Source organism: Thamnophis elegans, chromosome 9 (genome assembly GCF_009769535.1).
Source record: "Thamnophis elegans isolate rThaEle1 chromosome 9, rThaEle1.pri, whole genome shotgun sequence".
In the NCBI taxonomy this organism is placed as follows: domain Eukaryota; kingdom Metazoa; phylum Chordata; class Lepidosauria; order Squamata; family Colubridae; genus Thamnophis; species Thamnophis elegans.
In genome coordinates this window covers 14,318,478-14,337,983 of record NC_045549.1, presented here as the reverse complement: position 1 = coordinate 14,337,983, position 19,506 = coordinate 14,318,478, and the positions used below count along the sequence as shown (strand labels likewise).

Sequence of the window (19,506 nt, the reverse complement as noted above, 5' to 3'; positions counted from 1 at the left end):
AGGGGAAGAAGAGAGAGAGAGAGTTCAAAATCCAAGACTTGTTAAAGCAATCATAGCAGAGTTGCCCATGAGCCTAAACTCCTAAATACATAGAGAATAGTATCTTGTAGGTCACCTGAAGTTGTACAAAACTACTGCAAACTTTTGAGTTTTCAGAACTCTCCATCAAGCAAGTGGACTAGAACAGCGGTCTCCAACCTTGGCAACTTTAAGACTTGTGGACTTCAACTCCCAGAGTTCAAAATTTTGGCAAAGTTTTTGCACGCACCAAACCGGCATTAATGCCAACAGCAACCCACCTCTGTTGCAGCCCTTGAGTTTGACATCCCTGGTCTAATCCATGCCAGGCATGCAGTGAAGGCCAGGAGAAGCAACTGGTTCTGTAACAAGAACTGTAGTGTTGCCAGTTTTCCATAATGCTAAACTGCCAACTACCCTCCATGAGAATCTTTTTCTCTAGACAGCAAGGAGAAGGTCTTGTTTCTCCGTGAGACTGGGATAACATGGGCAGTGATGCTTTACCAGTATTCAGTGCGCTGTTCCTGACAGATCTCTCAAGCGTCAAGCTAAAAACAATTTAACAGGAGACAAGGACCTTCAATTTAGCATGCAAAGCCGACTAAGGCACGCACTTTCACTTTTCAATTCCCCAAAGCTTTCTAGGAAGGTGCAACAAAGCAGTGAAAAACATCTCAGGGATGATCTCCAGTTAACACTCCAACATTACGATCAAGAACTTGTTAGACTGAAAATAGCAATTCAGGAGAACAGCCTCTCCGAGTTTCCTTTAAGAGGCTGTACAGAATGTCAAAGCAGATGGATCAGCAACCTTCCAGATGGAATGCAATTTTGGGCGGTGCAGCTTGTTCCTTTTAATGCCACTTGAGTTCCAGAGGAAGTAGAAAAGAGATGCAGAACCCCCTTAATTGGGCCATGCCAGACTGTGTGAATTGATGGCTTTGGGGTGCTGACCCAATGCCTAGAAGCGATGAGGGCATAAACAGGGATAAACTGATTGCAACTCAAAACTGAGCATCTCTGTGTTTTTGAGCCCCTTGTTTGTGGAGATTGTTAGGAATATAATCTAACAGTTGGGTTGGCAATATATAAATCATATAGCAATGCTGTACCTGTTTCTTTAAATCATATTGTAAAATGTGATTGGTTGCTGTTTCCTCAATCGGCCATAAGAGGGAGCCAGAATGACTGTTAGCTCTCTGTTTGTTAGATGGTGGGCTGATCTGATCTGAGTGTTTTGGAAGCTGGCTGTTAGAAAGGGCCGTGAGCTATTGTAAGTTTTGCAACTGCTAGCAAACTATGAGTACCGGACTGTTTGTATGTTTATTGATTATGCTATTTGGATTATCCCTTAACTGAAAGACATTGATGACTGATTGTCTTATCCATGTATGACTTGGACTGTTTGATGGACTTTGATACCTCTATTTCCACGAAAGTAGAAGCCTACTTAAACTGCAGTGTCACTGTATGCTGGTTTGTGTGTTCTCCAACAACACTCTCATAACGCTTCTCTGAACGTACTCGCTCTCCCAACGGGGAGCTTACCTATAGATGATACATCTATAACAGGGCTGTCAAACTCGATTTCATTGAGGACTGCATCAGGATTGTGTTTGACCTCAGAGGGCTGGGAGGCGTAGCCAGGGGGGGCGTAACACAGGGGCGTGGCCATGGTAGGCGTGACACAGAACTCGTGTCAGGGGCACCTGTGGTGGCCAAGTGCTAAAGCAGGACTTCCCTGAGACCCTCCCTCACTCTCATTATAATCTTCCTTCCTTCCTTTTCTTCTTTTTCCTCCCCTCTTCATTCTAATTCCTTCTTCCTTCCCCTCTTCACTAATTTCTTCTTCCTTCCCATCTTCATTCTAATTTCTTCTTCCTTCCCCTCTTCATTCTAATTTCTTCTCCCTTCCCTTCTTCACTAATTTCTTCTTCCTTCCCATCTTCATTCTAATTTCTTCTTCCTTCCCCTCTTCATTCTAATTTCTTCTCCCTTCCCCTCTTCATTCTAATTTCTTCTCCTTTCCCCTCTTCACTAATTTCTTCTTCCTTCCCATCTTCATTCTAATTTCTTCTCCCTTCCCCTCTTCATTCTAATTTCTTCTCCCTTCCCCTCTTCATTCTAATTTCTTCTTCCTTCCCCTCTTCATTCTAATTTCTTCTTCCTTCCCCTCTTCATTCTAATTTCTTCTCCCTTCCCCTCTTCATTCTAATTTCTTCTCCCTTCCCCTCTTCATTCTAATTTCTTCTTCCTTCCCCTCTTCATTCTAATTTCTTCTCCCTTCCCCTCTTCACTAATTTCTTCTTCCTTCCCATCTTCATTCTAATTTCTTCTCCCTTCCCCTCTTCATTCTAATTTCTTCTCCCTTCCCCTCTTCATCTAATTTCTTCTTCCTTCCCCTCTTCATCTAATTTCTTCTTCCTTCCCCTCTTCATTCTAATCTCTTCTCCCTTCCCCTCTTGCCTTCTTTTTCTTTCTCCTTTCCCTTTCTCCTTCCCTATCCCTTCTTGGGTGCTCAAATGCAAAAGGGGAAAATTTCTCCTTTTGTTTTTAGTTTGTTTTGATAGCACTCTGCCACCAAAAATGGGGGGGGGGGTTGGCAGTACGTGCAGCCCCCACTTGGCCTGTTTTCGGTCTAGACAGACCCCTGCGGCCCTCTCCCAGCGAATGCCGACTCTGTAAACTGCTTAGAGAGTGCTGTAGAGCACTATGCGGTGGTATATATGTCTGTTATTGCTATTGCTAACACCATGATGCTATTCCTGGATAAGCTGTGCTTTCGTTTAGCAGACATCGAACTGCAATTTAAGATGCTAATTATCATCCTTAACGTTGTGCACTGGGCCAGTTACTTATGGGACCATTTGCTTCCAGTTGTCTCCCACTAGATCATATTGGGTGGGCCTGCTCCAAAGCCCCTGGGTGAAAGAGTGTCATCATGCAGACTTCAGAAAAGCATACCTTGTCACCCTATGGAAGAGCCTCCTCTCCAAGATCCAGATACCCCAACCCTGCTGGACACCTGAAATGTCATGAAACTCGAGGCTTGATGGCCAGGTAGCTAGTACTGCCCAATATGTGTGAGTTTGGAGTTGTAAATTGTTTGTGAGATACCTTGGCTCTTGTATTTATTGGTTTTGTTTTTAATTATACTGTTCACTTTGCTATATATTGGCTTTGTACAGTATTGTCAATCATTCAGAGTTTTTTTTTGTTTCAGATGGACAATCATATACTGTATACATTTTGAAAATAAAAAGTAAAATTCCAGATCCAAAAGTATTTTGGTCCTTTCAAAGGGCCACCCTTTTAAAATTGTTGATTTGGAAACACACGTGAATTTAGTGGAATAAACAATTATGAATTATGGAAGTTTGACCAAAGTATCCTCAAGTTAGTACACGTGTTTTGCATTTCTTAAACAAGCTAGATAGAAACCAGATTGTATTCATATTGGAAAAGTACAACACGTTACAGGCATGTTTCCAAAATCTACTCTGCAGATGGCAAAATATAATTATTTTCCCAAAACCTCAGTTTGGGTGGGAATAATCTCTAGGGGATATCAGTACTAAACTGGACTGTTGGGTTTTGCAGGCAAATAGGTTGAAAAGGAAAATCCATGTGAAAATGATTGTAAAAGGAGAAATTTATTTTTAAAACTTGCCTGTTACCATTGGTGCCACTTCAAAAGATAGACCAAAATTTGCCCAATATGCATATCTGCAAACCTTTTCACTTCTCTACCTTTGGTAATACATATAGAAACACTTAGGGCTTTCTTTTGTACTTCTTCAATCATCAATGTTTGGAATGCTAGCTGGCAATTTCTTTATTTCCATGGTTTGGGGTATCTTAAAGTAGCTTAAGGCTTAACAGGAAAAATACCCAATTACATTGATAAAACAAAGATTTAAAATACCATATTTTGAAACCAGCCCAGTAAAAAAATGTAAGACAAAAATGATGAAACATACTGAAAGTACCTAAAACTAAGAGATCTCCAAAATGCCTTCCAATTGTGTTATTCTGTTACACTCTTTCTTCCTCTCCTTTTCCCCACAAAAACCACCACCTTGTGAGGTGAGTGATGCTGAGAGAGATTGGTTGTTAGTTGCGAAGTTGTGTCCGACTCATCGTGACTCCATGGACAACATTCCTCCAGGCCTTCCTGTCCTCTACCATCCTCTGGAGTCCATTTAAGCTCACACCTACTGCTTCGGTGACTCCATCCATCCACCTAATTCTCTATTATCCCGTTCTTCTTTTGCCCTCAAGCGTTCCCAGCATTAGGGTCTTCTCCAGTGAGTCCTTCCTTCTCATTAGGTAGCCAAAGTATTTGAGTTTCATCTTCAGGATCTGGCCTTCTAAAGGGCAATCAGAGTTGATCTCCTCTACAACTGACTTGTTTGTTCACCTTGCAGTCCAAGGGACTCGCAGGAATCTTCTCCAGCACCATAGTTCAAAGGCCTCAATTCTTAGACTAGCTCAAAGTCACCCAGCCAGCTTTCATGCCTAAGGCGGAAATATGACACCCCCATGTCCCACTCACATCCCTGAGACCTTAACAAGATTTTATAAAAGCAAAGCACAGTCTGTGGCCATAAAGAGACTTTGCCATCCCTGCCTTTTGGAATATGAAATAGAGTCCATAACATCTGTATCACCTGAGGCTTTCTATACCCAGGAGAGAGAAAGCTGCTTTAGTGATTTTGGGAAAGCCACTGTTTGCAAAGCTGCCAAAATCTGAATGAGTAAGAGACTACTAGCATTCTTTCAGCTCTCTGTCAACATCATGAACAAATTGAAACAGGGTGCTCTTTTAGCTGGAAGTGTAAGGAGAAGGAGATAATTTGAACAAGACACACTCTGGACATGTCACTTCATGATTCCTGACAAATGTTATTTTGAGGTCAGACAGAAAAAGCAACAAGCCAGATCTTCTAGACGAGAAGAAAATCATCAGTGTGAACTTTAGAGACTCTTAGTTCACCATTAAAAAGTCCCAGCATCTTAAGTTTTCTTATGCATGTCACACCCTTAAATAATTTAAATAATCTACTATCAAACACAGTATTAATAATATCGCTCCCCAAATTTCCACCGTTTGGAGCACGTGTTACAGCAAATCCTGTTGTGAAAGTGTCCTCTAACTTGCTTTCAAAAGTTCAGATGTGCCCATCAGCCGAAAAAAAACCCAAAAAACATTTGAAACCCCTGATTAACAGATCAGGGAAAGATCTGGCTTGTTGCTTTTTCTGTCTGACCTCAAAATAACATTTCTCTCTCTCTCCTCTCTCTCTCTCTCTCTCTCTCTCTTCTTCCCACCCTCTCTTTCTCTCTCTTCTCCCCTCTTTCTCTTTCCCTCTTTCTCTTCCCCCTTTTCTCTCTCTTTCCCTCCCTCCCCTTCTCTTTCCCTTCCGCCTCTCTGCCTGTCTTTCTCCCTATCTCTTTCCTCTCTCTTTCCCTCCACCCTTCCCTCTTTTTTCTCTCTTTCTCTCCTCTTTCCCTCCCTCCCTCTCTCTCTCTCTTTCCCTCCCTCCCTTCTCTCTGCCTCTCTCCTTCTGTCTCTCTCTGTGTCTTTCTCTCTTTCCCCCTCTCTCTTCCCCCTCTTTCTCTCTCTTTCCCTCCCACCTTCTCTGCCTCTCTGTTTCTTTTTCCTTTTCTCTCTCTCCCCCCCTTTCCCTCCCCCCCCACTTTTTCCCTCTCTTTCCCTCCCCCTCTCTCTGCCATACAGAAAAACCAGAAATATAAGAATGATAATTCAAAACTATTCATCTTCTTCTTGTGCCATTATCTGGCATTGGTGATTATGTTGGTGGTCCTGTTTTTATCAACAGCCACAGAAAAAAGTGGTGTTGAGTTTTGTCCAAACCAGTCCCGATGGTTCTTTTTCTGCCTGGATCTCGTTTGCCTTCAATTTCCCCCTCAAAACTATTAGGAGCAATAAATGCCAGAGACAAACCATGAAGAGAGCCGAGGTGGCATAGTGGTTAAATGCAGCACTGCAGGCTACTTCAGCTGACTGCAGTTCTGCAGTTCGGCTGTTCAAATCTCACCGGCTCAGGGTTGACTCAGCCTTCCATCCTTCCGAGGTGGGTAAAATGAGGACCCGAAATGTTGGGGGCGATATGCTGACTCTGTAAACTGCTTAGAGAGGGCTGAAAGCCCTATGAAGCGGTATATAAGTCTAACTGCTATTGCTATTGCTATGAAAAAAATGAAAGGATTTGGGATCAAGCACTCAAAATCAACCCACCTGGCTTGCCTCCTTCTCTCTCATGACCGAGTTGGCCTTTGGTGTTCACCCCACAGGTGTAGACTTCCCCATCTTCCAGCAAGAACACAGAGTGGTGTTTCCCACAAGCCACTTCCTTGACACTCCTCTCGTGAACAAATTCAGTGGTTTGAGGTTCAGGGATGACCGCCTGCAGAGTCGTATCTGAGCCAGGAAATCCAAAAGACCAATATCCCCAACATAACATCTTCTCTGCTTTCAGCAAGGCATGGATCTTGAAATTTTCCTGCAGGTAAAAGGAGAAGAAATCTCTCTCAAAAAAAATAAATAGGGGTCATCTGAAGTTCAAACAAAGCGAAGTGGTGCGGTGGCCTAAGATGTGGAGCTCTCGCCTCACCATCAGGAGGCTGTGAGTTATTAGGAAGCTGTGAGTTCGATCCTAGGCAGAGGCAGATATTTCTCTCTCTGGGCACACTGAGAATATATCTGCTGAACAAAACTCTGCATTGGCAACAGGAAAGGCATCTGGCCATTCAAACATTCTGCTAGCTCCACAAGGGGTTATGGGGTTGTTAAAAGATGATGATCTGCAGATCAAACAAAGAACAACAAAAGGGGTATCCAGTTTTTTTTAACAAAATTATTTCACAGGTAAATTGTTGACTTACAACAGTTCATTTAGCGACAGTTCAAAGTTACAATGGCACTGAAAAAGCGACTTGTGACTGTTCATCACACTTATGACCATTGCAAATCAAAATTCAGATGCTTGGCAATCGACTCATATTTATGACGATTGCAGAGCTCTGGGGTCACGTGATCACCTTTTGTGACCTTCCGACAATAGGGAAGCCCGATTCAGTCAACAACCATGTTGCTAACTTAACAACTACAGGGATCCACCTAACAACTGTGGCAAGAAAGGCCATAGGATGGGGTGAAACTCACTTAACCACTGTCACGCTTTGCAACAGAAATTTTGGACTCCATTGTAGTTCTAAGTCTCGGACAACCTGCGTATCAGTAAATAACATTCAAGGGCAAAAAAATAAAATAAATCACAGTTCTTCTGTTTGGTAGACTCAGTTTCATGAAACAGCTATCCAAAAAGCTTAAAACTCTTTTCCTAAGAAAAGAAGCTGGCCCATTTAATTGATCGTTATAAGCATTTTTGACATGTGGAGTGCTGCTTTGTGGGCAAATTTCTCGAGCCTGGTGACGTCCAGGATTGGTTTCCAACGATTTCCTGCCAGCATGGGAGTTGGAGTCAGGTTTCAACAATCCAAGGGCAACTTTTCAGCAACTACATGAGTTGACTGCTTGAGAACCAATGTGCCTCCAGAGAAGATGCTCTACAGCCTCTGAAGCACTTCCCTAGTGCCACGTAATGGAGCGAGCTCCCGTGACTTGTCCCAGCTTCTGCCAACCTAGCAGTTGTAAAGCATGTAAAAAACGCAAGTAGAAAAATAGGAGCCACCTTTGGTGGGAAGGTAACAGCGTTCTATACGCCTTCTGCGTTTAGTCATGCCGGTCACATGACCACGGAGACGTCTTTGGACAGCGCTGGCTTTTTGGCTTTGAGACGGACATAAGCACCGCCCCCTAGAGTCGGGAACAACTAGCACATATGTGCGAGGAGAACCTTTACCTTTACTGCATTCTAACCAATGCGCCACCACACTTCCTATTCACTTCTTCACCCAGACGTCTCTGCCAGTTCATTTGCCCATTGTGGGACACAAATGAAAACCAGAGATTTTATTTCTTCTTCTGATTCTTGAGAAAGAGCTGCAGCAACAGTTGTGTTGAAATCTCAGGTTGCCACTTTTGAAATGGCAGCTTCTGCTCTGCCGATCATTACTGCCTAACTGCAAATTTCTCTTATTCCCTTCCCCACATAATCAGTGGAAACAAGACAAATGTGCTGAACTATGAACTATACCGTGACCCGTCAAAACCGCGGTCGAGAAAAGCGCGCTCGACGAAAGCGCGTACGTGACGTCATCACAGCGCGACAAAAAAAATTAAAAATTGAAATAAAATTAAAATTAAAGCAAGCCGATTCACATAAAGGTAAGGGTTAGGTTTAGGTTTAGGGTTAGGGTTAGGGGGTTATGTTTAGGGTTACGTTAAGCGTTAGGGTTACGTTTAGCGTTAGGTTAAGGGTTAGCGTTAGGTTTAGCGTTAGGTTAAGGGTTACGTTTAGGGTTAGGGTTAGGGTTAGGTTAAGGGTTAGGTTTAGGGTTAGGTTTAGGGTTAGGTTTGGGGGGGTTAGGGTAAGGTTTTCGCTTTAATTTTACATTTACCGATCACAGCGCGATGTTTTCGTCGCGATGTGATGACGTCACGTACGCGCTTTCGTCGAGCGCGCTTTTGTGTACCGCGGTTTTGTGGTGGAACCAACTATACTAACTAAAACAAAGAAGAGTGGAATTCTTCTGCTATTTTATGCCTACCCTCAAGGAAAACAGATTTGCTGCTGCTGCTAACTGTTTGTCCTCAAGTCATGCTTAATTACCCCATGCTGAAAAGAATAAATTATATAAGATGCTGTGAGAGCATACAGTACATGTCGCAGAAGTACTCCTCTCAACTTCAGAAAATTAAAACCTACAGGTTTAAAACCTTCAACTAGGAAGAAGCACTTGGGAAAAACCAGGGTGAATCGTTGCAAAGTTGTAAAAGGAAAACATTTCTAACACGCTTCATGCCAGCTGGCAAAGCAACCCTCAGGGCAAATAAGTCTCAGTACTGTTGTTGCTTGGACATTAATGCCAGAACAAATGTGTTTCTCTAGACAGGGTTGGTAATTTATTGCTTGCTCATGCCACCAGAAGCTGCGCAAGGAAAAGCACAGCACATCCTCCTATTTTAAGACAATCTTTCAATAGAAAGCATCCGGTAACATTAGGATTACCGTGGATAGAACTAGGGATGCACAGCAGAGCAGCCTAACTAATAGCTCAATTCACGTAAAACCGTTCCTAAGGGGGGAAAATGAAATGGTTAAGGGAGTTTTAGAAGTTCGGAATGAGGGACGCGACCACAGGGTGAACAGTTCATAACCAGCCCGCCAAAACCTTATATACTCGGGCTTCAACCAATCAGAAACAAACATTCAGCCGGCAACAGCCTCCCTCGCGTCCTAACCAATCCGGACGGAGGAGGCTGTTGCTGGCCAGCACAATGGTGCTGAAATACAAGAACAGCTATGCCATTTGCATGGCTTATACATATTAATGAAGCTATGAATATTCAATACCCCTTCCCCCCAGTTCCGCGCATGCTCCGCGGGTGGAGCATGCGTAGTCCTGTAAGTAGGCGGGGCGGTGCCGGACCCGCCCTGATCTACGCAGTTCTCCACTAGTCGTCGGCGGAGGAGGACCTCCTTGTGGTAGCTCCTCCCGGAAGGGGGTGTAGCTCCAAGGCACGCCTTCTTGGGATGGCCCAGAAGGAGGGCTCAACTGTACTGGTGAGTAAGGGCGAGGTGGCGTGTCCACTGTGATCGTGTCGTGTTTGGAAGGCGTGTCGGGAGGGAGGAACCTTGGCCAAGGTGGGGATTGCTCTGCGGCGGTTTGAGATGATTGTGGACGTTCCCGGCAGGGGGCGCTCGGGCAGGTAGGGCCTGGTGTGGCGAAGGCCCACGGCGTGTTCTCTCCGGATTGAGTTCTCGGTTGTTGGCAGGAGAGGCCTGGAGTGGCGAAGGCCTCACGCTGGTTTCCTGGGCAGGCGGTGCTGGCATCGGTTGGGTCCGGGGTGCCGGCTGGCGGAGGGAGGCGTCTCCTCAATTGATCCAGGTGACGCCTCCATTGGGATCCGTCAGCCAATCCGACTCTAAAAGAACACGGGCCTGTCAGGGCAGTCACAGTGGCTGGCACCCATCTAGCAGGCCCCGAAAATGCCCGGGCCCATACCGCGTCCCCTAACTTAAATGAACGGGGAGGGATAACCCCCAGGTTGCTCGGCTGATCCCCTGAATACAACGGATGTAGCCGGTCCAGGGGAGTCCGCAGACGCCTGCCCATCAAGAGCTCCGAGGGGCTTCGGTTGGACGTTGGGCAGGGAGTGGAATGTTGGCTTAGCAGGTAAGCCGCCACTTTCTCCTGCCAGTCGCCCCGGTCCATGCGGCCCAGTGCCTCTTTTGCTGAGCGGACCGCCCGCTCCGCCCGGCCATTGCTGGCCGGGTGGTACGGGGCTATGGGCGCATGTCGAATCCCTTGCATGGCCAGAAATTCCTGGAACGTGGTGGACATAAATTGGGGCCCATTATCAGAAACTATCAGGTCCGGCAACCCATGGGTCGCGAACAGCCTTCTCAAGGCCCGGACCGTACTCTCAGCTGTGGTGGAGCCCATCAGGACCAGCTCCACCCAGCGGGAGTAAGCGTCCACCACCAAGAAACTCTGGCCGTGAAAGGGACCGGCAAAATCTAGGTGGAGGCATGACCATGGGCCTCTCGGAGCCTCCCACTCACGAGCCGGCCCAGCTGGGGGATTAGGCCTGGATTGTTGACAGGGGTTGCAGCGGCCTACATAGGCCGCTATCTCTGAGTCCAGTAAGGGCCACCACACATAGCTACGGGCTAATGCCTTCATTCGTGCTATGCTCGGATGATCCTTATGGAGCAGGGACAGGACTTGTGGCCGCAGCGCGGTGGGGATCACCACTCGATCCCCCCAAATGAGGCACCCCCCGTGGAGGGAGAGCTCCGCCTGCCGGATTTTAAAGGGCTTGAAGCCCTCTGCCACCTTGTCCAATGGCCATCCCCTCGAGACCCAGGAAGCGACCTGGGAGAGGATCGGATCGGCCTTGGTGCAGGCCGCGACATCCGCGGCCGAAATTGGGAGACCGGAAGACGCGATGGACAGGACTGAGAGACAGGGCACTAGGGCGGTGTCGGTCTCCGGTAATGGGCAGCGGCTTAAGGCATCGGCATGCCCCAGCTGCTTGCCCGGACGGTACTGCAGCGTATAAGAATACGCTGCAAGGAACTCCGTCCATCTAGTCATTCTGGGGGAGAGGATGGGGGGGGTCGGCTTGTCACCTGCCAAAAGCCCAAGGAGTGGCTTGTGGTCAGTGACAAGGGTGAAAGGCCGACCGTAGAGGTAGTCGTGGAACCTCTTAATCCCGGACACTGCAGCCAGAGCCTCCTTGTCTATCTGGCTGTAATTACGCTCCGCCGAGGAGAGTGTCCGGGAGTAATAGGCCACAGGGGCCTCTAAGCCATTTGGGAGGACATGGCTTAGGACGGCCCCGACTCCATAGGGGGAGGCGTCACAAGCTAACGTCAGAGGCATCCTGTCATTGTACTGGACTAGGACTGCCGCTGACGTCAGAGCTTCTTTGACAGCCGCGAACGCATGCGCTTCGCGGCTCCCCCAGTGCCAGGCCGCAGATCGGTCGAGCAACCGATGCAGCGGCTCGGCTAGTGACGCCTTGTGCGGTATAAAAGGGGCATAAAAGTTCAGAAGCCCTAGGAACGCCTGTAGCTCCGCCTTGGAGGTGGGAGCAGGGGCGTTCCTAATGGCAGCTACCTTAGACGGTGTAGGGTGGATGCCTTGGGCGTCAATCATGAAGCCCAAGAATTCCACTCTAGGAACAGCAAATGAACATTTGCTGCGTTTCAGTTTTAAACCCGCGCCCCTGAAACGACTGAGGACCTTCCGCAGTACTTCGATGAGTTCTGAGCGGCTGGAAGCAGCGATCAGGACGTCATCGAAATACGGAACCACGCCCGGCAGCCCATGGAGCAGCCGCTCCATCAGGCTTTGGAAGATCCCCGGGGCCACGGAAACGCCGAATTGCAGGCGGCGACAACGGAAAGCCCCACGATGGGTGACGATGGTTTGGGCAGCCGCCGCATCGTCATCCACCGGGAGCTGTTGATAGGCCTGCGCCATATCCAGTTTGGCGAATGTGCAACCCTGCCCCAGGGAATGGAGCAGGTGTTGCACTACAGGGACTGGATAGGGGTTTGCCTGAAGGGCCAAGTTGATCGTCGACTTGTAGTCGGCGCAGATCCTCACCGACCCGTCTGGTTTAATTGGGAGGACGATGGGGGTCTCCCAAGGGGAATGATCAACGGGCTCGATGACTCCCTGCGCCAACAACTTATCCAGTTCGGCGTCAACCTTGGCCCTTAAGGCAAAAGGCACCCTACGGGCTTTCAGCCTAATGGGAGCAACCTGAGGGTCTAAACTTAAAGATATGGGGGTCCCTTTGTAACGGCCTAACTGGCCGTCAAAAACGTCCGAAAATTCCCTTAAGGTGTCCTCGAGAGTGCTAGGAACCACCCGGTGGACCCCCCCAATTGATAATCCCAGGGCAGGAAACCAATCCAGGCCCAGAAGGGCCGGCAAGTCATCCCTGACTATAAGGATGGGTAGCTTTCCCCGGAATTGGCCATAACATACAGAGATAGGGAAGGAACCCAGCGTAGGAATCACCCTCCCTTGGTAATCCCTTAGGGAAACCTCAGATTGCCTTAGGCGTTTCTGGGGCACTTTAGGGCACAGTTTGGCGAAGAGAGACCAGGGCAGGAGGGACCGAGAAGAGCCAGAGTCCACCTCCATCCGGCACGGCTGACCTTCCAGCTGGACGGAGGTCGAGACCTTCCAGGCCCCTGCAACGGCTTGGCTCGCCGTACTGTCAAAAGTAGATGGTTGACTGGTGGACTGGTAGCAATCTTCCGACCTCTTCGGTGGCCGCTGCTGCTGGCGGCGCGGTTGTGCCTGGGAACGGCCAGGAGATTGAAGGAACAAGGGTGCCGGCAATAGGGCCCTGCAGACCTTAGCCAGGTGGCCTTCGCCCTTGCACCGATTACAGATGGCATTCAAAAATGGGCAAGCCTGGCGTTTATGACGGCCTCCGCAACCCCGGCAGGGCACTGCGGACGCCTGTTGGGCTGCAGGTTGCGGTTTCGGCTTCCTTTTAGGCACAGTCCTCATCTGGGCCACCACTTCTTCCTCTGGATCCTCATAAGCCAGGTCGTCCTCGACCATGTGGGCTTGTGGCGATGCGTCAGGCAGTGCTCGCTCTGGTGTGGCAATCTGTAACCGCTCAATGTCGGCCGTGGATTGCTCAGATAGTTCAGCGGCTCGGGCAGTTTCCACGGCCTGGAGGAGTGTAATTCGGTGATTCCGGAACATGCAGCTCCGCAGGTTGACATCGCGGACCCCGCACACAAACTGTTCCACCAAATTTTCCTCAAGGTTGGAGAACTCGCACTGGGCAGCCACCATCCGCAGAGCCTCCAAAAATTGACTGATGGATTCATTCTGTTTTTGGACTCGCCTGCGGAAGGCAAAACGGCGAGCGATGACTGAAGGGGTGGGTGCATAGTGATTCTTCAATCTGGCCATGAGTTCGTCCCACCCAAGTTTGTATGCTGGCCGTGGGGCTGCCAAAGCTCTTGCTGAGGCGAACATAGATGGCTCGCAGCATGAGAGGAAAAAGCTGCATTTTTCCTCTTCGGTTTGAGCCTGATTTTTGGAAGCGATCAGGTAACACTCAAACCTCTCCATAAACCCTTCCCAAGATTCTCCGGCCGAACCAAAGGGGGCAAAAGGAGGTAGAGCAGATGTCATCCTGACGGTTGTGAAGGGAGAGATACTGAGGGCCACAAAGAAAATTTTTTTCCTCTTCAGGCAGCGTTCGTTGCCGGTCTGGAAGGCGGCAGCTAACTGTCTGTCTCTCTCTTTCCACCCTAGCGTCGCGGAATCGCTGATCCCACCTTCGTCGCCAGTTTAGAAGTTCGGAATGAGGGACGCGACCACAGGGTGAACAGTTCATAACCAGCCCGCCAAAACCTTATATACTCGGGCTTCAACCAATCAGAAACAAACATTCAGCCGGCAACAGCCTCCCTCGCGTCCTAACCAATCCGGACGGAGGAGGCTGTTGCTGGCCAGCACAATGGTGCTGAAATACAAGAACAGCTATGCCATTTGCATGGCTTATACATATTAATGAAGCTATGAATATTCAATAGGAGTGAAGAAAAGGCACTTGTGTATAGGTAGGTAAAAGACCCGTTATGAAATCTCTTGAGTACAGTTTATTCCAAACTGAAGCCGGCTGAGAATATTGTGCTCCCAAACAGAGGCTAGGAAAAACAGAGCCGGCAGCCTTCTGACAGCAGAAAATAACCAGGCTGTGCCAGGCTCTTCTCTACGAGAGAGGAAAAAATCAGAGCAGGTCTGTACCGTAAAGCAGGGGTCTCCAACCCCCAGTCCGTGAGCCGGCACCAGGCCGTAGCACACTAGAAACTGGGCCACGCAAACAAGCGAAGCCCCATCCGTGGGATCCAAGCAACATGTGAATCCACGCTCTCTCCAGGCTACGGGAAAAACCTCTCTCCACAGAACCGGTCCCTGGTACCCCAAAGGATGGGGGACGCTGCCTTAAAGAGCTGACTAAAAAAGTTCCTATTACTCTTTGTAATAAGTACAGAAAACATTTTGTTATTAGTGTGACTGTCATCATCATCATCATCATCATCATCATCATCATCATCATCATCATCATGCCAAATATTATTGTCACTTTCCTTCATATTTTTTGAGGGACATTATGATGTATTACCTCACTTTACTGCAGTTTATATGATTACATAAATCCTACAAACGATAAGTTTAGGCATACTAAGGTATCTCCATGAAGCAACATATAAAGTACAGTATCACCTTGTTAAGATAATTTGGTTTCTTGAAGAGATTTAGATATTTGAAATGGCTCAAAAATAGAATATTCATTTAGATAGTTACACGCCTCTATCTTCATTCAGAAATGTACAACATGAGCAATAACAAATATCTTCAGCCTACCCAGGAGCGTCAATCTGGATGACTAACCCAGATTGGATCCTGCAACATTAAACCTTGTTTGAACAGACCACAATGGAAATCCACACCATTCTCTACAAATGGAAAGAATGTAAAAAGGAAGGTCCTTCTATCAGCTTATCCGTTTTGGTCGCCACAATATAAAAAAGATGTGGAGACTCTAGGAAGAGTGCAAAGAAGAGCAACAAAGATGATTAGGGAACTGGAGGCTAAAACATATGGAGAACGGTTGCAGGAACTGGGTTTGTCTAGTTTTATGAAAATAAGGACTAGAAGAGACATGATAGCAGTGTTCCAATATCTCAGGGGTTGCCACAGAGGAGAGGGAGTCAAGCTATTCTCCAGGGCACCTGAGTGTAGGACAAGAAGCAATGGGTGGAAACCAAGGAGAGAAGGAACTTAGAACTGAGGAGAAATTTCCTGTCAGTGAGAAGCATTAATCAGTGGAACAACTTGCCTCCAGAGGTTGGGAATGCTCCAACACTGCAAGTTTTTAAGAAGATGTTGGATAACCATTTGTCTGAAACGGTATAGGGTTTCCTGTCTAGGCAAGGGGTTGGACTAGAACACCTTCAAGGTCCCTTCCAACTCTGTCATTCTATTCTATTCTATTCTATTCTATTCAATCCCTAACCCTGTCACGGATCCTATTGTGCTGACACCATTAGCCGAGGTGGCACAGTGGTTAAATGCAGCACTGCAGGCTACTTCAGCTGACTGCAGTTCTGCAGTTCGGCGGTTCAAATCTCACCGGCTCAGGGTTGACTCAGCCTTCCATCCTTCCGAGGTGGGTAAAATAAGGACCCGGATTGTTGTTGGGGGCAATATGCTGACACTGTAAACCGCTTAGAGAGGGCTGAAAGCTCTATGAAGCGGTATATAAGTCTAACTGCTATTGCTATTGCTATTGCTATTAGGGGGAAAAGGCTATTTGCACACAGTCACGTACAATTACACGCCTACAATTGACGAGTGAGGTTTCATCACAGGCCATTGCAAGATAAGTATTGCAAACACACTTCCTTCTCTGATTCAGGCAAAACAACCGATTGGCAGACAGGCAGAGAAAGGCTTCTAGTCTGCTATTTTCATTTGTACTGGACAAAGTTTGGAGACTGCATGAGCCTCACTCAGCACTGTGATTTATGGCAGCCTTCCTGAGCCCGACATGCACATTGCAAAACCTTGAAAGCCTGGATTGTGAATTGTGGGGATTAAAGTCCACACATTTGGAGCAGGGACAGATCAGGTCCACATTTATGGACCATGCACATTTACCAGCCAGGTAATATTTTTTTCAGGTAATATTTTTATAGTACAATCCCCCACCCCTGGTGGGATTTTACAAAAAATCCAGATTATTTTATCTTCCAGTGGAACATATTTTTCAGCCAATTGGTCCAACTCTTTTGTTTTCCTTATCACCAGAAAATCCCTTACAAAAGGAAAAAGGAGCAGCTGCACAACTGATAAAATTAGCAGCTCTCCACCAGGGAACACTCCAAGGATAATATTCCATCCAGACCAAGATTACTGTCATGGCAATAAAGAGTGAGGGAGAACAATGCACCAAAAACAATAAGGTTTGTGTAGCATAAAGTCAAGAATTCTTTATTGTACTGCATTCTGCTACTAGCTCCTTGGCTGCCTCCCATTCACTGACACACCGAGAGAAATCAGCAGTCAGGTTGATATATATCACCATTACCAGTCTGCAAAAATATATCCTATACTCAAACTCACGAAATCAAGCTCCAATTCATGAAAGCGGCACGCTTCTCTGGGTGTTGTTGTGGCCTGCCAGCAGCCAGCAGAGTCGGACAGTGAGGAGGTTGGAGAGGAACATGGGCCAGTCCTGGAGGCTGGGGAAGGCTTGGGCGAGGGCTCTGCGTTGGAGGCAGAGATGGGGCCAAGGCCATCTGGCAGTTCTCAGCTGCCTTTGGAACTTGACAGCAGTGAGGCAGAGGAGCAGCTGGAGCCTGTTCCCAGTGTGTGCATGCGCAGAGCTGCCAGAAGAACAGCTAAGAAATCAGGGCTGGCTTGGGAGTAAAGCCACGGGTAGACGGTAAATGGCCCCTCCCATAGGAAATAAAAGAGGAGCAAAAGGGGAGTGGGCTTTTGCAGGAAACAATTTGTTTGTTAGTTTGTTTCAGGAGTGTGAAGATCTGCCCGTGAATCTCAGAGACTCTGTGCCAAGTCTTTCCTTGCACAGCACTGCGTTTGGTAAATATTTACATGGCAGCTTTCCAATAAGGTCTGTGGTCATAAATTCACCTTTGAAAGACTGTTTACCAGTCCTCTGCTGAATGTGAACGAGAGGAATTCACATTCGTTTAATAAGAGGGGTTTTGTTGGGACCAGGAATCTGCTTCGTGCTTTTGGGGGAAGCCTTGTTCAGAACGTGTGTGTGTGTGTGTGTGTGTGTGTGTGTGTGTGTGTGTGTGTGTGTGTGTTTACCTCTATGCTCTTTTTTGCTTTCCAGAAAGCTGTGAGGTGGATTTAAACGTTCTGCTGTCCATTCCCTCCCATTCTTGAAAGAAGCTGGATGCAATGCCATCCTGCCCACCCTAGCTTTGCATTGGGAGAGATGATGTGCACACTGAAAAGTATGTGTCACAGAGATAGCAATAGCAATAGCAGTTAGACCTATATACCACTTTATAGGGCTTTCAGCCCTCTCTAAGCGGTTTACAGAGTCAGCATATTGCCCCCAACAACAATCCGGGTCCTCATTTTACCCACCTCGGAAGGATGGAAGGCTGAGTCAACCCTGAGATTTGAACAGCCGAACTGCTGAACTGCAGTCAGCTGAAGTAGCCTGCAGTGCTGCATTTAACCACTGCGCCACCTCGGCTCTCATGAAGAAGAAGTCGGCTCTCATCTCAGATGAACTCATCACCAACTCCTAGAAACTGGCTGTTGGGAAGCAGACAAGAAAACACAACCCAGGTTCTCCCCGTCAGCCTGGATGACTGGGAAAAAGGAGAGATGGGAGGGTAGGGAACAGGGGAATAACATTCAACAGCTTCTCCAGCACAACCACTTTCTGCTAGGTGCAAACCCAAGAAAGGAAACCCAGGAACAGGACAGTGTCCAATTCTGTTGCTCTTCAGGATTGATGTTCCCCCCTGTGGGTTTCTGCTTTCCTAAACCAAGGATCAGCAACCTGAGCTCTGTAGCCGCATGTGGCTCTTTCATCCCTCTGCTGCAGCTCCTTGTTGCTCAAAATATGCGTCACAACTGCCAATGTGCAACACCCGCCGGCACGCAATTTATTGAGCTTTTCGACCCCCGATAGGCCAACCATGTTTAAATCCAAGGTGGGGGGAAGTTTCAGAAGAAAACAGAAAGTTTAATTCAACTACATATACTAGTTTTGTGGCCATTCAGGAAATAGTCAGGTGTGGGAAGGGTTTTGTGGCTCCCGGTGTTTTCGTTTCTGTGGGAAACGGGTCCAAATGGCTCTTTGAGTGTTTAAGGTTGCCGACCCATGTCCTAGGCCACGTGGCACATGCCTAAGCAGGTCTGGAGGCCATAGAAAAATTGCAGAGATCAATACAACACCCACTCTTCTCATTCAAAGCTTCTCCATTATCCTAGCTCTTTTGATGACAGTCAGCTAATATCTGCAATGTATTTTAAGGAGTAAATAAACCATTTGAACATAGGAATTGCTTTTCCAAACTATATTCTACAAGTTCCTCTGTAGGGGATCCCTCAGAATGAGATGTTCCTGCACAAGGACCACGAAAGGAGATAGACATCCTGCATTGGATTGTGTGCAGGAATCTTCAAATTATAAAACAGAGAAGGAGTCATTTGGCCATTAAGTCTCCCAGAAATGTAAGATTTTTTTTAAAAAAATCCATATTCGTTGGGATCCATTCTCTCCATCCCATAGCAAGGAATAGAAATGGGGACTTCCATATTCAAAACCATAGATTTGTGTGCCCCTAATAAGCGCAATGTTTATAACGTGTATAAATGGAGATCATACAAGACATGCCAGGAAGTTAAAATAGAGCAGCCTTCCTTATCTATCCCAAAGGGGCTTTTCACGTTTCACTTCTCATCCCAGAAGCTTCTTCAGCTTCAGTGTTCAGTTCTTGGAAATTTGTAGGTAGGACAGATTTTGGGAAAACAGTCGCTGAAGAAGCTTCTTGTGGATGAGCAGCGAAAAGTCTTCAAGGAAAAAAAAAGTTCCTCAAACACCATTTTTTAAACCTTAAACTGTCCACCGTGGAACTCACACGTTTTCTAAGAGGTCGTGCATAAGCTGTACCAGCATGCCTACCATCCCTGTCCTACTGTCCCCATTGATATGTTCCCGTTTTATGTGTTCACGGCCATGTCATACTTATTTGTATCCATCTATTTGTAAAAAATCTCATGAAATCATGTCCA

The 19,506-nt window shown here is 47.2% G+C and overlaps 1 protein-coding gene across 6 annotated transcripts in view; it reads right to left on the bottom strand.

Moving 5' to 3' along the window:
• Window positions 1–19,506, bottom strand: part of HERC3 (HECT and RLD domain containing E3 ubiquitin protein ligase 3) — a 62,642-nt gene that overhangs the window by 40,810 nt on the left and 2,326 nt on the right. For all 6 annotated transcript variants that reach the window (XM_032223904.1, XM_032223905.1, XM_032223906.1 and 3 more), the window contains exon 2: window positions 6,281–6,545. In XM_032223904.1, the coding sequence (XP_032079795.1) occupies window positions 6,281–6,506 (226 nt within the window). In that variant the 5' untranslated portion in view covers window positions 6,507–6,545. The remainder of the gene's footprint in view (window positions 1–6,280; window positions 6,546–19,506) is intronic.